Source organism: Natator depressus, chromosome 2 (assembly GCF_965152275.1).
Source record: "Natator depressus isolate rNatDep1 chromosome 2, rNatDep2.hap1, whole genome shotgun sequence".
NCBI classification, from domain to species: Eukaryota; Metazoa; Chordata; order Testudines; family Cheloniidae; genus Natator; species Natator depressus.
In genome coordinates this window covers 226,001,170-226,017,185 of record NC_134235.1, presented here as the reverse complement: position 1 = coordinate 226,017,185, position 16,016 = coordinate 226,001,170, and the positions used below count along the sequence as shown (strand labels likewise).

Genomic DNA, 16,016 nt, shown 5'->3' with positions numbered 1-16,016 from the left:
GACTGAACTTGTTTGCACAAGTCAGGTAAACATGGGCCAAAGAAAGTTTGTGTGTGATTCTGATATTTTACATTAGTGTAAATTCAGAGTAATTCTAGTGAAGTGTTCAAATGATTACACTGGAATTACTCTAGAATTACACTAGCATAACTGATAGTCTGTGTGCTTATCTCACATTTATCCAGATATCCACAACCCTGCCTCAAACAAAAAGAGCCAGATTCTGGTCTCAGTCTGGCTGCAAACTAGGCCAGAGCTTTGCCTAAAGATTTGTGCTGCATTTTGCTTTTGCTGTCTGGTATTCCTGTTCAGGTGTGTACATACATTAGACTAAGACAGAAAGTCTCCAGGATATTGTCAACTAATGTCTTCCCAGCAAACAACTCATATATAGTGCTCAGCAGCACTGAGTGTGGCCTGGCAAAGCAAAGCCACACTTGCTGGAGATTCAGCTCATTAGACTTTGTTAGTCCCTCATAGGCACCCTATATAGTATATTTAGTCAAGGGCTGGTATTCAGTGGAGAAAAACCTGACTGCAAAGATTTAACAATATTTATTTCCTTTCTGGCACTGGTTTTAGATTTTTTTTAATATCAAAATTGTGGCATGTGAAAATGAAAATGTGAATTTACTCTTTGGTTCTAATAAGAGACTGTTTACAGGCAGCTTGCTGCAAAGTCCCAACCAAATTGATGGAAATAATGCTGTCTTGAATACAGTAGTCTGCCTGCCGCTCCTCAGCTGTCAAGCACAAGGCAGTTACTATTTAGCAGATATAAATGAATCTTTTGTTTCTGGTGCAATATGGGTAGTGAAAAATAATCGAAGGTCAGGAAAGATGAAAGGGAAAAAGTATTTTAAAAGAAAGTGTAAAAATCATCTTATCTAAATGTAAAATCTGAAGATGATTTAGGTAAAAGTCCTACTGTGGTGTACAGATAACCTGGAGGAATGACACCTCTCATTTCAGGTGTCAGGAAACAGCTATTGAAAATAAATGATATTCAAGAATTCATTAAGTTTCTCCATTATAGTTGTTTACATCTATATGCCTCTGTTAAGAATATTAACTGATTAGTTTTATTATGTAATAAAATGGTTGATTTTGTACGGTAAGAGGGACTGGGTAAAACTGTATGTATTTGTTAATTGTAACGTTTGCATCACTATAACTTTTTATAACAATGCAAAGTGTGACAGCATGTTTAGGGAATGATGGGTTACAACACACGACACTTCAGGGTTTCACAGTGTCAGCACAATTTTGGAATTAAAGTCAGGTTATGGCGGAATAAATGAGAATTCTACTACAAGGACTCACTCTTGTAAGTTTTGAGCTTCTTGATAATGCTGAAGGCAATCAACTCTTCTGGACTTAATTGAAATCCCAGTGAGCTCAGAAGTTGACATTACTCAGCACCTTGCAGAGTCGAGCCCCAATTCTCAATGCACCAGGCTTGCAAGGGTAGTACAGCAAATTACTTCCATATTTATTCTTTCGGTACTCCAACATATAATCAAGAGGAGAAAGCCGTTACCAGAAAAATTACAGCATTCTATGGTAATGGTCCCAGACAATGCTTTGTCCCTTTCCTGCAGAATATTTCTATAAGGGCAAAATAAAAAAGAATGTTGTCAACTATATGAGCCTATTGGACTCTGTCGAGGAAGATGTATTGCAAAGTTGCTTAAACTATAAACATCTCAAATCTTTTCTTTGCATCACAGACTATATTCAAAATTAGGAGGCAATCCAATATCACCCCCTAAAATCCCGCTCATTATTCAGAATTACACTAAGGTTGGGAGGCCATAATTCTTGGCTCTGGTGGGAAACGACCTATTCAGCAGAGAAGCTGGTTTGTTGCAGAGGCTAATATCCACCTTCTATCAATCACCAACCTAAAAACATGAGTAGCTTGTGGTGAAAAGTGGAGCAGAAGGACGTTTGAGTAGGTATGGTTTTCAATGTTAATTTTTATGTCTTTGTGAAGTCAAGTATACAACACAGTGTGTCAGACCTCTGACTTGCAAAGCTGGTATTCAGACCCAAGACTAAGATATTTATTATAATCACTTTGCTATAGCCTGGTCTGCTTGTTTGGATGGTACATTAGCTCTCCTACTTTTTCCCTTTGGAACACGAAAATAACTATGTAAAGTGCCCTTATGGTTCAAAATTACAGAAATGAGTCATCTTTTCTCAATAGCAGCAGTAAAATTAGAACTAAAAAACCCCAAGAAAATGGTTTGGATTAAGTGAAACTTCTTTTTATTAATACACTTGAATTTCAACCGTTCAAATGTGCAGTGAATTCATAATTACAATTACCAGGCTATTTTTGTACCAAGAGAACTATCACATAGGTTTAAACTTTCACATATGCATAGATGGTATTTTCACGGTAGTGTTATATTTAGAACATAATTATTTTAATTGAGGAATTATTTCACAGTATCCTAATCACATACTTTCCACTAGATTTTAGAAACAAAATCTTCAGACAAAGGAAAAAATTACACATAGTATCAATTCTATTGTATGTCTACTTTGAATAAATTGCACAAGTTCTCCATGTTTTCTGTTGCTTTGCCATAAAGAGGATTGGAAAAGGAAGAGACACTTGTATCTTTACTGGAAGCATGCTAGAAGAAAGGCATAAAAATGTTATTTCAGCAGTAAGTGCTGTTTGGAAATAGGTGCAAGAATGGCAGTAGATATTAGGATATCCAAGTAACATGCAATGACACCTGCCCCAGAGAACATCCTTATGTTCAAACTAAGCCAAGAATCCCAAACATTTAGGTCCAGATTCTCAGCTGATGTAAACGAGCATACTTCTCCTGAAGTAAATGCTTGCTGGGTGGCCTTGGGCTAGTCAGTTCATCTTTCTATACCTCTGTTTTCCACCTTGTCTGGATAGATTATAAACATTTTTTTTACAGTGCCTAGCACAATGGGGCCCCAATTCTGATTTGGATTTCACGGTGCTACTGTAATACAAATGAATAATAATAATGATCTATCCCCGTGAGTACATTTTTGTAGCACTGTTATTATAGGGGTGCTTTGGTTAAGTAACTGATTGCTCATCCCTGGAGAGGTATTTAAAGCACTATATACATTGACTTATAGACAAGGATATAAAGTTCCTCTCCATGGAAGGCCTTTTGTCATCCCTGACCATTTCTAGAGCAACTGCCTTACTGATAAGGGTTAAACTGCTGCACGACATTGTGAAATGCTATGCTACATTAAGCAACTGAATGAAGTTCATGGCAGTAGCTTCAGCTGTACCTGGGTTGCACTGCTGCTAAAAGTTGTGGATGGTGGAATATCTATGAATTTCAGGAAGTTCCCAGCCCTTCCTTTAATATTACATTGACGACACCTCCTAATCCTGCTGTATGTAATAAGGAAAGATGATATCCTATTTAACAGATTATCTAAGACTCTTCTGAGAGATTATTATAAGCAAGCAACGGAATGGCTAGTAGCACTTAGAACCATGACAGTGAATTTCCATTTTGTAAAACTCACAGAGAAGGTAAAGACTCAATTTCAGATTGGCACCTCTTAATACAATTCAGTAGCATCATCATTTGTCTTGAAATTTTCTTAATTCTGAGCTGAACACAGTACGCCCAGAAGAGCAGTCTGTTTGCATTTACTGTATTTGGTATAATGAAATGTTTCAAATTGAATAGCCATCTTAGTTCTTTTAAAGAGAAAACCCAAATAAGGAGATTAGAAAAACATTTAATTTAGGATTTGCAACTTAATTCAGAATTTCAAATTAAACTCCATACAAGGTTGTTTCAATCAGTAATCTAGTTAAAAACACTTTGTAGTAAAGTCATCTTCATACTTAGTACTCTGCCTAACTATGCTTATCTATTGGATCTTTTCTGTAATATTTAGCAAATGCAAGCAGAAACAAGGCAAAGTAGAGAAGTAGTTTGTCAATAATGCAATAATTTGAGAGAGGTTTGAAATACCCATCATAGGAATGAACATGGCATTTTGAAAAGAAAATTATTGATACATACCTCCTGCTGCGTTTGCCATGGGGAAACACTGATTTGAACAATGGGTGGGGCAACACACTCAGAAGACTACAAAAGAGATAAATAAAGTTGCTCTGAAGCTGATCTAACAGTAAGTGACATTAAAGAGACAGATACCAGAACTATTGTCATCAAATGATATAACTGAGAGAAAAAATTAAAGCTAAACAACAAATTATACAATTATATGGGCAAAAATGTGGCAATGCTAGGTCTAGGTTGAGTCTGTCAGGAAGGTCAGTTAAGCTGAGTTTGTTAAGTACTTAACTGTTGTTCATCTGAAGATTAGTGATACTGTTACTGTTTGCCTATATTTTCTGATTGGAGACATGAATCACTCAAACTTAATGTTCTTTAAGCTCTGGGAAAATAGCGGAACCTTTGTTTTGGCTCTTGCAGAAAAAATTATTGGAAGCACATATCATTCAATTCTTAAAGAAAACAAGAGAGAAAATCTAGTGGAGCACCAGATTTCAATCACAGTGCCCAGGGATCTTTTATCCAGTATGAAAATATCTCTTCTGACACCACACTTCTGTTTTTCAACTTGCTATTAAATGAAGCCTGTCAAGAATCTATTTTAACTAAAATAGAAGTGTCCTACTAAAACGGACATGATTGTAATGGGAATGTTTCCAACATGCTCTTAAAAACCCAAACCTGCAAGTGAATGAATCTGATCTAATGTTTCCAAAATCAGATGTGAGGAATTTTTTATAGAAAGTAAATGGCATGCCATCGTTAATCCTGTTTAATGCTCTGGTAGAATCTGATATTACTTACTGAGGAAAGGATAAGAGAAATTTTATTTGCCATGGTAAACCTAGCCTAGTTCTTATAGTTCTGATAAGAGTAGTCTCAAAATGAGGTAGGGAAGATACTTTAAGATTTAATTTGCACCTTTTATTTCCAAGGCATATGGATAATGTTCTTCATATGAGTTATTTTTAAATTAAAAATAAGTCATAATACCACAGCAATGTAACTGAGATGCATTCAGTTAATGGGCTTGAACTGTCTAACTTAGAGCAGAATTTTTGGCCCACTATATAATTTGATGCTTGAATCTTTTCTTCCTGAATCTTTACAACTATATGAAGCTGTTAGATTATAATTTAATTAGCAATGTTTTATTAGTAAACTCAGTTATGTTCAGCAAATGCGATTAGGCAAAGCCATACCAATGATGATATATTCTGCAGACTTTTTGTTTACTATAATATTTTATAGCAATGCAAATTGCAACGAGTTTAAAAGATTAGAGTGTGTATCATAGTTTTCACTAAATCCAATGGTGTTGCATACATGTAGCTAAGTGCTGTAGGTTAGCTAGCCCTCTATGTTTTTAAAGTGCTCTTTATTTTCAGAAGCACGAGGAGAGAAGGAAGCCCAGTGAATGGGCATTTGCTCTAAATATGTGACTAAATACTCTAACCAAAATAGGTGTTATTCAGATTCACCAGCCAGAGAATATTAGCTGCAACCACAAAGACATTCCTAACACTATATTGCCTTCAAATGGGACTATTAGTATGCTGAAAATACAGTGCAGCAGAAATCTTACCTTGACTGCCAGTGGCAATGAAGTAGTTTTGTAAGACTTATTTTCTCTATTTAAAAACATTCATTTGTTTTCCTGGGCAGCATGTTTGAACAACACTGTGGCTTTGTACTTTCTACTTCTGTAAGTGAACAACTGGCTATTACTACTTACCTTTACTTTCCCAGGTGAGCTATGATCCTCGTACAATGGGTTAGTGAATGCAGTATTATGGATTTCCTCCAGGTTCCTTAAAAAGATATAGACTCTCAAATAGTAAAACTGGTTAAGGCTGAGCCAAAAAGATAAAGGGCAAAATTCTTTCCTGATATAACTCCACTGAAGTCACCGGAATTACACAGGAGATGAATTTGGCCTGATGGGTTTTGTTCTGTGAGCTAGCAGTTTTTGAAAAGACAGTAAAAATATAATTGTTTAACTTGTTTCTGCTAAAAAATAATATACTATTGCACATCCAAGGACTTATGCAACATGATTTACAAAGTGTTGTGTAAGGATATTTGGTGCTATACAATAGGTAAAACTGGGCCAAACAGGTAAGTTACAGACTCAGACCTTGTCTACACTACTGGGGTAAGTCGACCTAAGTTATGCTACTCCAGCTATGTGAATGATGTAGCTGGAGTTGACGTAGCTAAGGCTGACTTACTGTGGTATCTACACCTTGCTGCGTCAACGGGAGACACTCTCCCACTGACTTACGTTACTCCTCTCGTTCCGGTGGAGTACCAGAGTTGACTGGAGAGCGCTTTGCGGTTGATTTAGCTGGTCTTCACTAGACCCACTAAATCGACCCCCGCTGCATAGATCGCAGCCGTGTCAATCTCCGGTAAGTGTAGACATGGCCTTCACTTTAATGGCACAAGCAGGCCCGGCACAAAGACATCACAGTACAGTGCAGTAAGGAAGAGCGTGGCATGTGGTCTTAGACCTGAATGCTATACAAAACAGATTATTTTAATGGAGGAGCCTGATGTTCATTAATTAGGACGCTGTTCCAAGAATAAGGGGGTAACTTGCAAGAAGACACAAAGTCAGGAGTGGTTGAAAGAGACAAAGGGAATTTTTGGGGGTGGAGAGCATAACAGAGTTATAGACAGAGGAAGACAAGAGGGGGCATAAAGGAGATATGGGCAGGAGCAAAGTTCTGGTTTGCTCTGAAAGAACCTGCTTTTGCAAGTTGCTCTCACTCCCTTTACTCTCTGACTACTAGTTGGAATTATATGTCTTGCTTTTCAGCAGGACATGACTAGCCAAGTGGGCCCCTGCAGCTCGCTCACCCTTGGTAAGTCCCAATTATTAATCAGTCTCTTATCCATAAACAAGCAGATTTTCAGCTTCCTAATCAAACCACTTATGATTTTTTTGAGGTATGGTGAAAATGGATTGGAGTACTGTTGCCAGACATTCAAACAACAAAGCTAGTAAGCAGGGTAATTAAATATCACAAGAACGTAACACTTCAAAAGTTATAACAGTGTTATATTGGCAGCAGTATGTGGGATTAAATCATTTTCTTTATACCATTGTGTTGCCACTAAAACTCTAGTGATTCAGTATTCCTTAGTGTAACATAAATTGCTCATGAATAATTACGTGCAACCAGATTTTAAAAGGGATTTAGGTGCCTAACTCCCATTGATTAAAAAACAAATCTTACCCATAGTCTTAGCTGGCCACTTGTAATGTTGAAATGAATGGATTTTTTAATCACCTTCCCAGTAAACAACCTGTAGTTATACTTTAAAAAAATCCATCAGCTTATTTTGAGATTACTTAAAAGGGGGCAGAGTGGATTTTCATCTGTAAAACCTGTCACCTATGTATGCAGTTGCTTGAATCCATCAACTATATTACAAGATGCTTGCCTGCACAAAGTTGTGCAAATTTGGACCCATACCCCATAATGTGAACATGGTGTATTATACCTTTGGCTAATTAGGAATATAAGGATTGTCATACTAGAACAGACAGCAGTTCATTCATTTCAGCATCCTGTTATCAATGTGGATGCTGCACAGAGAGGCATAGAACTGCAGTATTACACAGAAGATGAAAATTCTTCCTGATGCCAGCTGGTCATCAGTTTACACCCTAATTTTAAACTTCTTGAGCAGTCAGTTTCACTAAATATATAGCAGTGACTTGAGTTAATCTCATTCTTGTAATGCTTGCTGTTACTTGACATTACTCTCGTTGGAAACGATAGCTCATGGCTGCAGCCATGAGCTGTATGTCCATCACAAGGTCTCACGATGGGAACTAAGTTACATATCGTGTCAGCCCTCTACAGTAAAGGGCTGACTCACAAATATCATAGTCCAAAATAATCAGTCCATAGGTCAAGTTTATAAAACGCAGCCACGTAGAATACTTCACATGTGAAAATCTCAGATTAACAAAACTGGAAAAAAAAGGGCTCAATTAGGGGGGAAAAATGCCAAATGGTTGGATTTTTAGGAAAAACAAACTAAACCACATGTATGGGTGAAACAGCTCAGATGGAACTGAGTTTTCTAACATAACCAGAGCTACCACAAAAAGGAAAGGAAAGAATTAATCATCTTGGGTTGCAGACCAGATCACATGGGTGATACTTTTGCTAAACTCATTTCCATGACGGAGCAGCAGCTGTTGCTTTTGTACAGATTCCACTCACCACGAATAGCATCACACTCTTATCAGAGATGGGAGAAAGTTCCATTGATCATAAAAACACTTGTCAGTGTTTAAAGAGATCGTTGAGTTGCATAAGGCTTTTTTAATGGAAAAATCAATGTATCTGGATTTAATTGGTTTGGATGTGACAATTCAGAATTCAATCTAGACTGCAAAACCAAACACTGTCAGTTTTAGCCAGAATACAACATACAATGCTATACAGTCTACGTTATAAGAAGAGTGTGCCCTCAACTGAATTTTACCACACTTATAACCAAAAAATAAAACAAACAAACAAAAAACAGCTAAAAGACAGACGATTCAATTCTAATTACACTAATCTCTTGAACACATACTTTATAGATGTTTCAAACTGTAAATCTAATGAAAGGTCTCAGTTCCTAAAATATTCACAAAGCTTTTTACACACAATGTAGGTTTGAAAAATATATTGTAGTCATGCCATTCTGCAGAGGAAATGTATGTCAGGGTGCAATCTGGGTAGACTCAAAAGACAGTTATGGTGATTGGTTTAGAATTACTGTACCTCTGGGTTTCTTGCTTGATTAGGCTGCTAATATACTGTCTTGTCTGCCTGGTTCTGTACTTCATTTCCTTTTCAGTTATTTTTTGCTACTTTGTATTTTTTTTAAAACACCTTTAACCTGATAGACATTATATAAACAGGGGCCCAATTGTGCACTGATCATTCAGGCCAAACTCATTCTGAATAAAGAATGAAGGATTCTTCTCTTAGAGCACACCACTTTCCCCGTGCCTAACACCTAGCGCAAAATCACATCACTCCATGAAAGGTGCAAAGTGGACACTGGTCTTTGTAGTGAAACCAAGCTGTGGTAAAGTATCAAGTGCAGTTAACCCTTCAGTCACTTAAATGCCTCTGCTGCATCAAATCCTCTTCTTTAAAAGCAGGAGTAACATCTCAGGTCTCTGTGTGGTGCTATCACATTGTGCACTTTACAAGCTTATACAAGCTCAAGTTACTTATCATTATTATTATTTATTGGCACTGTCAAGGTCCCTCCCCCACTCTGAACTCTAGGGTACAGATGTGGGGACCTGCATGAAAAACCTCCTAAGCTTATCTTTACCAGCTTAGGTCAAAACTTCCCCAAGGTACAAAATATTCCACCCTTTTGTCCTTGGATTGGCCGCTACCACCACCAAACAAATACTGGTTACTGGGGAAGAGCTGTTTGGACACGTCTTTCCCCCCCAAAATACTTCCCAAAAACCTTGCACCCCACTTCCTGGACAAGGTTTGGTAAAAAGCCTCACCAATTTGCCTAGGTGACTACAGACCCAGACCCTTGGATCTTAAGAACAATGAACAATCCTCCCAACACTTGCACCCCCCCCTTTCCAGGGAAATGTTGGATAAAAAGCCTCACCAATTTGCATAGGTGACCACAGACCCAAACCCCTGGATCTGAGAACAATGAAAAAGCATTCAGTTTTCTTACAAGAAGACTTTTAATAAAAATAGAAGTAATTAGAAATAAGAAATCCCCCCTGTAAAATCAGGATGGTAAATACCTTACAGGGTAATTAGATTCAAAACATAGAGAACCCCTCTAGGCAAAAACCTTAAGTTACAAAAAAGATACACAGACAGAAATAGTTATTCTATTCAGCACAATTCTTTTCTCAGCCATTTAAAGAAATCATAATCTAACACATACCTAGCTAGATTACTTACTAAAAGTTCTAAGGCTTCATTCCTGGTCTATCTCCGGCAAAGACAAAATGTAGACAGACACACAAACCCTTTGTTTCTCTCCCTCCTACCAGCTTTTGAAAGTATCTTGTCTCCTCATTGGTCATTTTGGTCAGGTGCCAGCGAGGTTACCTTTAGCTTCTTAACCCTTTACAGGTGAGAGGAGATTTCCTCTGGCCAGGAGGGATTTTAAAGGGGTTTACCCTTCCCTTTATATTTATGACACGCCCCCCAAATCTCAGCTAGGGTGAAACACTGGCTGGGATTTCTTCCTGGAGCTCTAGGAAAACAGAGTTAATAAGACACATGCATCTCTAAATATACTACCAAGTACATAAAGACTAGCAATATTTTCTACATCTCAAGGACGATTTTAACCAGTTGATTCTGGGAAACTTTCACGGGAGAGTGCATCAGCCACTTTGTTAGAAGCTCCTGAGATGTGTTGGATGTCAAAATCAAAATCTTGGAGAGCTAAACTCCACCGAAGAAGTTTTTTGTTAGTTTCTTTGACGGTGTGATGCCACTTCAGTGCAGCATGGTCGGTTTGCAGGTGGAAACGTCGTCCCCAAACATATGGGCGTAGCTTTTCCAGGGCGTAGACAATGGCGTAACATTCTTTTTCAGTGATTGACCAGTTGCTTTCCCTCTCAGACAGTTTTTTGCTGAGGAACACTACAGGGTGGAATTCTCGATCAGGTCCTTTCTGCATTAAAACTGCTCCCACACCACGCTCGGACGCATCTGTGGTTACTAGGAACGGTTTGTCAAAGTCTGGGGCCCTTAGTACAGGGTCAGACATGAGTGTCGCTTTAAGCTTGTTAAAGGCCTTCTGACACTTTTCGGTCCACTGAACAGCATTTGGCTGTTTCTTTTTGGTTAGGTCTGTCAGTGGGGCGGCGATTTGGCTGTAGTGCGGTACAAATCGTCTGTAATAACCGGCCAAGCCTAAGAAGGATTGAACCTGTTTCTTTGACTTTGGGACAGGCCACTTTTGGATAGCATCCACTTTGGCCTGTAGGGGGCTGATAGTTCCTTGACCCACCTGGTGTCCAAGGTAAGTCACTCTGTTTAGGCCTATTTGACACTTCTTAGCCTTAACAGTTAGTCCTGCCTCCCTTATGCGCTCAAGGACTTTTTGTAGATGTTCCAGGTGGTCTGCCCAGGAATCCGAAAATATGGCCACATCGTCAAGGTAGGCGACTGCATATTCTCCTAATCCCGCTAGGAGACCATCTACAAGTCTTTGGAAGGTGGCGGGTGCATTTCGCAGCCCGAAAGGGAGTACATTAAATTCATACAGCCCGAGATGTGTGGTGAAGGCTGACCTTTCCTTGGCAGACTCATCTAGCGGTACCTGCCAGTACCCCTTGGTTAAGTCCAAGGTAGAGATGAACTGGGCCCGTCCCAGTTTCTCTAATAGTTCATCTGTGCGTGGCATTGGATAGTTGTCTGGGCGAGTTACAGCATTTAGCTTACGGTAGTCCACGCAAAAACGTATTTCCCCATCTGGTTTGGGAACTAGAACCACTGGAGATGCCCATGCACTTTCAGAGGGGCGGATTACCCCCATCTGTAACATATCCCGGATCTCCCGTTCTATAGCAGTTTTAGCTTGAGGAGACACTCGGTAAGGTTGGACTCTAATTGGGCGAGCATTACCTGTGTCAATGGAGTGGTATGCCCGTTCAGTCAGTCCTGGGGTGGCTGAGAACGTTGGCGCGTAGCTAGTGCACAGCTCCTGGATCTGCTGTCGCTGCATACGCCCAAGGGTCATGGAGAGGTTCACCTCTTCCACACCACCAGCACTTTTCCCTTCATAATAGACACCTTCAGGCCACTCAGCGTCGTCTCCTCCCTGGGCTATAAACTGACAAACCTTTAATTCTCTGGAATAAAAGGGCTTTAGAGAATTAATATGGTACACCGTAGGCTTTCGGTTGGAGGTGGGGAATGCTATGAGATAATTAACAGCTCCCAGGCGCTCCTGGACCGTGAATGGCCCTTCCCACGATGCTTCCATTTTATGGGCCTGGAGCGCCTTTAAGACCATGACCTGGTCCCCTACTTTGAAGGAACGCTCTCTGGCATGTTTATCATACCAGGCTTTTTGCTCTTTTTGAGCATCCTGTAAGTTTTCTTTAGCAAGGGCTAAAGAGGTTCGGAGGGTGTTTTGTAGGTTGGTTACAAAGTCCAGAATGTTAGTTCCTGGAGAAGGTGTAAATCCCTCCCATTGCTGCTTCACCAACTGCAATGGCCCCTTAACCTCACGGCCATATACAAGTTCAAATGGGGAAAACCCTAAACTGGGGTGTGGTACAGCTCTGTAGGCAAAGAGCAACTGCTGCAACACTAGGTCCCAATCATTGGAGTGCTCATTTACGAATTTATGTATCATGGCCCCCAAAGTTCCATTAAACTTCTCCACCATGCCATTTGTTTGATGGTGGTAAGGAGTGGCAACCAAGTGATTTACCCCATGAGCTTCCCAAAGGTTTTTCATAGTTCCTGCCAGGAAATTAGTCCCTGCAACTGTGAGGATGTCGGAGGGCCAACCTACCCTGGCAAAAATGTCTGCTAGTGCCTGGCACACACTTTTAGCCCTGGTGTTGCTTAGAGCTACTGCTTCCGGCCATCGGGTGGCAAAATCCATGAAAGTCAGTATGTACTGCTTTCCTCTGGGTGTCTTTTTCGGAAAAGGACCCAGAATATCCACAGCTACTCGCTGAAATGGAACTTCAATGATGGGGAGTGGCTGGAGAGGGGCTTTGACCTGGTCTTGGGGCTTTCCCACTCTTTGGCACACCTCACAAGACTGGACATAAGTAGAAACATCCTTGCCCATTCCCTCCCAGTGGAATGACCCCCCCAAACGGTCTTTGGTCCTGTTCACCCCAGCATGGCCACTAGGGTGATCATGGGCTAAGCTCAAGAGCTTGGCCCGGTATTTAGTTGGAACTACCAACTGTCTCTGAGGATGCCAGTCTTCCTGGTGTCCACCAGAAAGAGTTTCCTTGTATAAAAGTCCTCTTTCTACAACAAACCTGGATCGATTAGAAGAGCTGAGAGGCGGTGGGTTGCTCCGTGCCGCCGTCCAAGCTCTCTGGAGGCTTTCATCTGCTTCCTGTTCGGTCTGGAACTGTTCCCTTGATGCTGGAGACATCAGTTCCTCATTGGATTGTGGACCTAGGCTTGGTCCCTCTGGAAGCGATATAGGGGATGGAGCTGTTTCTGTTGACTGTGAACCGCTCTCCGCTGGTGCACTATGTTGGGGTTCAGGCTCCGGCTGAGCCTCTTGTGTCGGGTTATCGGCTGCTGCCAGTTCAGGGTCGGTGGGGCCCTCTGGTGTTGAGGTTGCAAGTACTGGATTCAGTGCTGGCAATGGGTCTGGTGTTGGTTGTTCGGCTGGTTCCGGTTCTGGGACTGGTTCCGTCTGGGTCTCTGGGACTGGATCCACTACTGCTGTTGCAGACATTGGTCTGGGGTCCGGGTCTATCACCTCTGACCGGGTCCTGATAGAAGTTTCCGGAACAGAGCTAGGCCTCACGGCTTGTTTAGCCTGGCTGCGGGTGACCGTTCCCACCCTCTTGGCCTGCTTCACATGATTGGCCAAGTCTTCCCCCAACAGCATGGGGATGGGATAATCATCATAGACTGCAAAAGTCCACGTTCCTGACCAGCCCTTGTACTGGACAGGCAACTTGGCTGTAGGCAAATCGAAAGAGTTGGACTTGAAGGGTTGAATTGTCACTTGGATCTCTGGGTTGATTAACTTAGGGTCCACTAAGGAAGCATGGATAGCTGACACTTGTGCTCCGGTGTCCCTCCACGCGGTGACCTTCTTCCCGCCCACACTCACAGTTTCCCTCCGCTCCAAGGGTATCTGGGAGGTATCTGGGCCTGTGGACCTCTGGTGTGATTCCGGTGCAATGAACTGTAATCTGTTGGGGTTCTTGGGGCAGTTGGCCTTTACATGCCCCAGCTCGTTACATTTAAAACATCGTCCAGCTGACGGGTCACTGGGGCGAGGAGGGTTGCTGGAGAACGGGGTGGTGGGACGATAAGGGGTCTGGAGGGTTCTTTGGGAGGTCCTTTGGGAGGTAGGTGGGGCTTTGGGCGGCCCCCGGTAATAGGGTGTGGTCTGGGGTTGTCCCTTCTGGTCTCCGCTCCAACTGCGACCAGTTTTCTTCTTCTCTGCCACCTCCACCCATCTGGCTCCAATCTCTCCTGCCTCGATTACAGTTTTGGGCTTCCCATCTAGGATGTATCTTTCTATTTCCTCAGGAACACCCTCTAAGAATTGTTCCATTTGCATTAGGAAGGGCAAATTTACTGGAGATTCAACACTTGCTCCGGATATCCAGGCATCCCAATGTTTCACAGTGTGGTAGGCATGTCGGGTAAATGACACGTCTGGTTTCCACCTTAGGGCTCTGAACCTCCGACGAGACTGCTCGGGTGTTATCCCCATTCTGACTCTTGCCTTGGATTTAAACAGTTCATACTTGTTCATGTGTTCTTTAGGCATTTCAGCTGCCACCTCAGCTAAGGGTCCACTGAGCTGTGGCCTCAGCTCTACCATGTATTGGTCAGTAGAGATGTTGTACCCAAGGCAGGCCCTTTCGAAGTTTTCTAGGAAGGCCTCAGTATCATCGCCTGCCTTGTAGGTGGGGAACTTTCTGGGATGGGAAGTGGTACTTGGAGAAGGATTGCTAGGGTTTGTTGGGATATTCTGCTGAGCCTTTATCTTCTCTATCTCCTCCACATACTTCCTCTCTTTTTCCTTCTCCTCCAGTTCTTTGTCCCTTGCTTCCATAGCTCTCCTGTGAGCAGCCGCTTGGTGTTGTTCTGCCTCTTTTGCTGCCTCTTTCGCTGCCTCCCTTTCTTGTTCCTTCTCCTCCTTCTTCAGCCGCATGAGTTCTATCTGTCTTTCATGTTCCCTTTGTCTTTCCTCAGCCTGAAATCTGGCTAATTCCAGCTGTAGTCGAGCCGCGGATTTGGTCATTCTAACCTCTCTGTTTTTAACTAACTTTAGACCCAAAGTTTAGAAATAAACAAACAAAACTTGGCTGTAAAATTTTGCTGTGCTGGAATAGAATACCTATTCTCTGATAGTGATTGTCAGCCTACAGAAAAAGACAATTCCCTTGTCTCTGCTCTGGGCCCAAATCAAAGCAAAAAACTTCCAACTACTTGGAAACGTGTTTACCCAGCCCAAAGAAAAAACAAGTTTCCTTTTTAAACTTGTGCTCCTTGTAAAAACTCAAAATCCAAAAAAAACCCCCTGCCACTTTTGTCTCCAGGCAAATGGGTAGAACACCCCCCCTTCTATTTACTTTTAGGGGAAAAAAAAAACTCTGGGTTGGAAGACTGTGAATTTCCCTGCAGGAGTTAAGTACCCTGCCTCCAGGCAAAGAAAACCTGCAATTCACAAAGATAATCCCCTTTTGTCTCTGCTTGGCCACAAAGCAGAGAAAAAAACAAGCTGCTTTCAGTTTCAGCTGCTTCTGGACTTCCTTTTTTAAAATCTGTATTTCTAGTTCAAAAAAATCTCAACTGGGTCTCAAAATGATTTCAGGTTAATCCCACCACTGCGCCACCATGTCAAGGTCCCTCCCCCACTCTGAACTCTAGGGTACAGATGTGGGGACCTGCATGAAAAACCTCCTAAGCTTATCTTTACCAGCTTAGGTCAAAACTTCCCCAAGGTACAAAATATTCCACCCTTTTGTCCTTGGATTGGCCGCTACCACCACCAAACAAATACTGGTTACTGGGGAAGAGCTGTTTGGACACGTCTTTCCCCCCCAAAATACTTCCCAAAAACCTTGCACCCCACTTCCTGGACAAGGTTTGGTAAAAAGCCTCACCAATTTGCCTAGGTGACTACAGACCCAGACCCTTGGATCTTAAGAACAATGAACAATCCTCCCAACACTTGCACCCCCCCCTTTCCAGGGAAATGTTGGATAAAAAGCCTCACCAA

General features: G+C 41.6%; 1 protein-coding gene across 1 annotated transcript in view; it reads right to left on the bottom strand.

Moving 5' to 3' along the window:
• Positions 1 to 2,488: 2,488 nt before the first annotated feature.
• The window catches only part of MALRD1 (MAM and LDL receptor class A domain containing 1), a 450,886-nt gene continuing 437,358 nt past the window's right edge, over positions 2,489 to 16,016 (bottom strand). The window contains 3 exon segments of the mRNA XM_074946044.1: positions 2,489 to 2,648; positions 4,053 to 4,118; positions 5,785 to 5,860. Coding sequence (XP_074802145.1) covers positions 2,538 to 2,648; positions 4,053 to 4,118; positions 5,785 to 5,860 — 253 coding nt within the window. The 3' untranslated portion in view covers positions 2,489 to 2,537.